Source organism: Priapulus caudatus, unplaced genomic scaffold, assembly GCF_000485595.1.
Source record: "Priapulus caudatus unplaced genomic scaffold, Priapulus_caudatus-5.0.1 Scaffold74, whole genome shotgun sequence".
Lineage (NCBI taxonomy): Eukaryota > Metazoa > Priapulida > Priapulimorpha > Priapulimorphida > Priapulidae > Priapulus > Priapulus caudatus.
Window position 1 is genome coordinate 578,588 of NW_014577135.1, and position 3,416 is coordinate 582,003.

A 3,416-nucleotide genomic window follows, 5' to 3' on the forward strand; every position below is an offset into this window, starting at 1 on the left:
GGGGGGGAGGGGGGGGTAACAGCTGTATACTCCAGTGTGCTCAATACGAGCAGTGCGAGCAAAAACGAAACGTCACGAATTCTATTTTTATCCTCCAATCACAGGTTGGAGCAATTCCTCTGTTTAGACGCATGTCGTTAAACAGGTGGGATTGCACAGTACATCGTGTGCCAGAATTGCAAAGACTATATGTAACAAAGTTATTAATTTTAACAGCACCAGTGTTTTTTCATTGTTGTTTTATTTTGTCATGTTTACCAGGAAATCTATTCATCAGAAACTGTTAGATTTGTACATAGAAGAATCATGCAGAGACACAAAAGATCAGGTAACAAAAAGTCTTGATAATCTCACAATCCCCAGCTGTTTTGTTTACACATAAGCACACCGTATGTTGCTTAGCCTCTAGTTTGTTGTATTGCATTGCTGTGCATGTTACACATAGGATGATATAAACCCTTGCCTCAAAGGTCATATATTAAATTCATATTGATATCTCGTGTAGTTATTGCCAACAACACATCTGCTAGACAAGCTGGTAGCCAAGGAGAGCTTGTCCTGCCTCGTGGTCAACCTGTATCCAGGAAATGAGGGCTACAGCCTTCTCCTCAAGGGTCAAGGTGGTGCTGACTCAGAAACTATAAGACTCCCCTACGAAGAATCTGAAATGCTAAGATATATTGACAATGAAGAGGTACAAATGACATCATTTAGTCAGTTGTGTATTGATATGTTATACCTATTGCAGTAAATATATGGCATTGATAAAGAGATTTAGGAATTTGTATAGTATTAATATGGGTTCATGCAAAAAAATTTCATGTATCAGTTATGTTATGTCATGTATCAGTTTGTTCATGTATCAGTCTTTGTGATTGAGCTTGTCATTGTGCTTCAGGAAAGAAATTTGGTTATAGACACACCAAGTCATATTTCTATTACATTTTTCCAGTTACCTCCAATATTAGTAGATCTTCTGGAAAGATGTCAGGTAAATACATCAATTTACTATTGCCAGAATCAAAGGGAACCTTTCCTGACTCACTTTCCAAAATCTATAGCTATCGTTCTATGTTCTAGCTATATCTGTAAACTGAACTAAATGAACGTTGTTCAGATAGATTGTGTCAATTGTTCCATTCATATAGCCTGTGCAGACATAGTCAGTGAAGTATATGATACACGTGGCTATGGTTAGTTCCATTTATTCTTTTATTTTTACCCATTTATTTTTTATTGACCTCTTCCTTGTATATTTAGTTTTAATCCTGTTTTCAGACGAATATATTTTACACGGGTTGTGTGATAGCCGAGGTGAGAGACTACCGACGGGTGAGTGCGACAGGCAGTGGTCATGAAAGCCACCATGTACTGCTGAAACCCACAACACAGGTGAGACTCTTCTCTGAACAGCTCACGTGCTTCCGTAAGTGGTACAGACTAGATTACTCCTTGGAAATGAAACCACAAACGTAACAAATGAAAATGTGCTCGCTTGAGCTGAAATGAGATTGCTTGTAGATGGCGGCACAACTGCTGTCTTCTCATACACGACTTGATCGTTTTGTTTGTGATGGTGATGTAACGATAATTATACGTGATTCTAACTCGGGCGCAATCTCATGTGCCCTCAAGCGTTTTCGGTAGGGCAAAAACAAAATATATGTGTGGTTACCGTTACATGCCGGGAAAAAATAGGGTAGGTAGGTAGGGAAAACATTTTATTTTCTTGAAATATCTTATTTACGAACCATGTCCGAAGGATGTGCGTTGTGCCTTTTGAAGCAGAACTGTCCAATTCATAATATATATATATTTATTATTTTATTTATTTTTTTACTTTAAAGAAAATTGACAATAAAATGTTTAGGGTCGCTGGGAATAAATATGGTCGGTGGGGAAACCGTAACCACACCTATATTTTGTTTTGGCCTAGTCGTTCGTGATGCACTCGCACATGTGAGGAACGATTTCAGTGGTGTCTCACGTCCTGTTGTGTTTTGTCGTGTCTTGTCGTGTCACGTAATGTCGCAGCTTGTGTTGCGTTTCGTGTTGTACCATGTTGCGTCTTGTCGTGTCACGTCTCGTCGCATCATGTCACATTTTGTCGGGTTACGTTTCGTATTGCGCCGTGTCTCGTTTCGTGTCGTGTTGCATCGCGTCGTGTCGCGTTTTGTCACACCATGTCTGTCTTGTCTCAGAGTCTGATCTGCGATGTGAACGCGATGACGGCCGACTCGAGTCGCTGGACGGCCGAGGATCGGACCGCGCTGGAGGCGCAGCTCGTGCTGGCGACCCACGAGCCGCTGTGCCTCGACCCGGACGTCTCGGTGCTCGTCGTCGCGAACCGCCTGCATCGGCAGAAGTACAAGCTGAACACCGTTCCCCTGAAGAGGTGAGCTTGGTCGGAAAGCCACATTCATCCTTTGCTAGGTATTCAGGGTTTCTGCCAAGAGGGTAAAAGGGTAAGGTTCCATACCCAAAAATATTTCTAGGGTATGAATGCATACTCGAGATTATGAGTGAAAGAATTACTTGTTTATGTATGAAAGCAATATTTGGAGCAAAATTGATAATAATTATATGGTATTTATAAAAAGAAACTTGAACGTTTATTCGCTCCCAATAACTGCAAATGAAAAATCACTAGTTCAGAGAACGTGCTAACTAACACCTTACCTGTAGTACAGAGTGGGTGCAGTGCTTAACTATCACACCACTGTCAGGCATACGACGTGGAGCAGCGTGCTTAACTCAACACCTACTGTAGTACACGAAGAGGGTCAGGTGCTTAATACCACTACCTGTAGTAGCAGAGAGAGGGCAGTGACTTAGCTAACACTACCTGTAGTACAGAGTGGGCTCCATGCTTAACAACACCTACCTGTCGTCACGAGTGGGTCAGTGCTAACTAACACCTCCACCTGTAGCATAGAAGTGACGGCAGTGCTTACCTAACAGCCTACTCTGTTAGTAATCAGAAGCTGGTCAGCTGCCTAAACCTAACACCTACCTGTAGTACAGAGTGGGGCAGTGCTTAACTAACACCTACCTGTAGTACAGAGTGGGTCAGTGCTTAACTAACACTACCTGTAGCATAGAGTGAGGCAGTGCTTAACTAACACCTACCTGTAGTACAGAGTGGGTCAGTGCTTAACTAACACCTACCTGTAGCATAGAGTGAGGCAGTGCTTAACTAACACCTACCTGTAGTACAGAGTGGGTCAGTGCTTAACTAACACCTACCTGTAGTACATAGAGGGTCAGGGCTTAGCTAACACCTACCTGTAGTACAGAGTGAGGCAGTGCTTAGCTAACACCGTTCGCCTGTAAGTACATAGAGGTCAGTGGCTTAGCTAACAACTCTACGCTGTAGTAGCAGAGAGACGGCAGTGCTTAACGTAACACCTAAACCA

At 42.4% G+C, this 3,416-nt stretch overlaps 1 protein-coding gene across 1 annotated transcript in view; it reads left to right on the forward strand.

Moving 5' to 3' along the window:
• LOC106821456 (transcription factor SPT20 homolog) overlaps positions 1-3,416 on the forward strand; it is a 39,868-nt gene that overhangs the window by 5,840 nt on the left and 30,612 nt on the right. Inside the window, exons 4-8 of the mRNA XM_014826268.1 lie at positions 262-328; positions 506-694; positions 953-991; positions 1,279-1,392; positions 2,202-2,395. Of these exons, the coding sequence (XP_014681754.1) occupies positions 262-328; positions 506-694; positions 953-991; positions 1,279-1,392; positions 2,202-2,395 (603 nt within the window). The remainder of the gene's footprint in view (positions 1-261; positions 329-505; positions 695-952; positions 992-1,278; positions 1,393-2,201; positions 2,396-3,416) is intronic.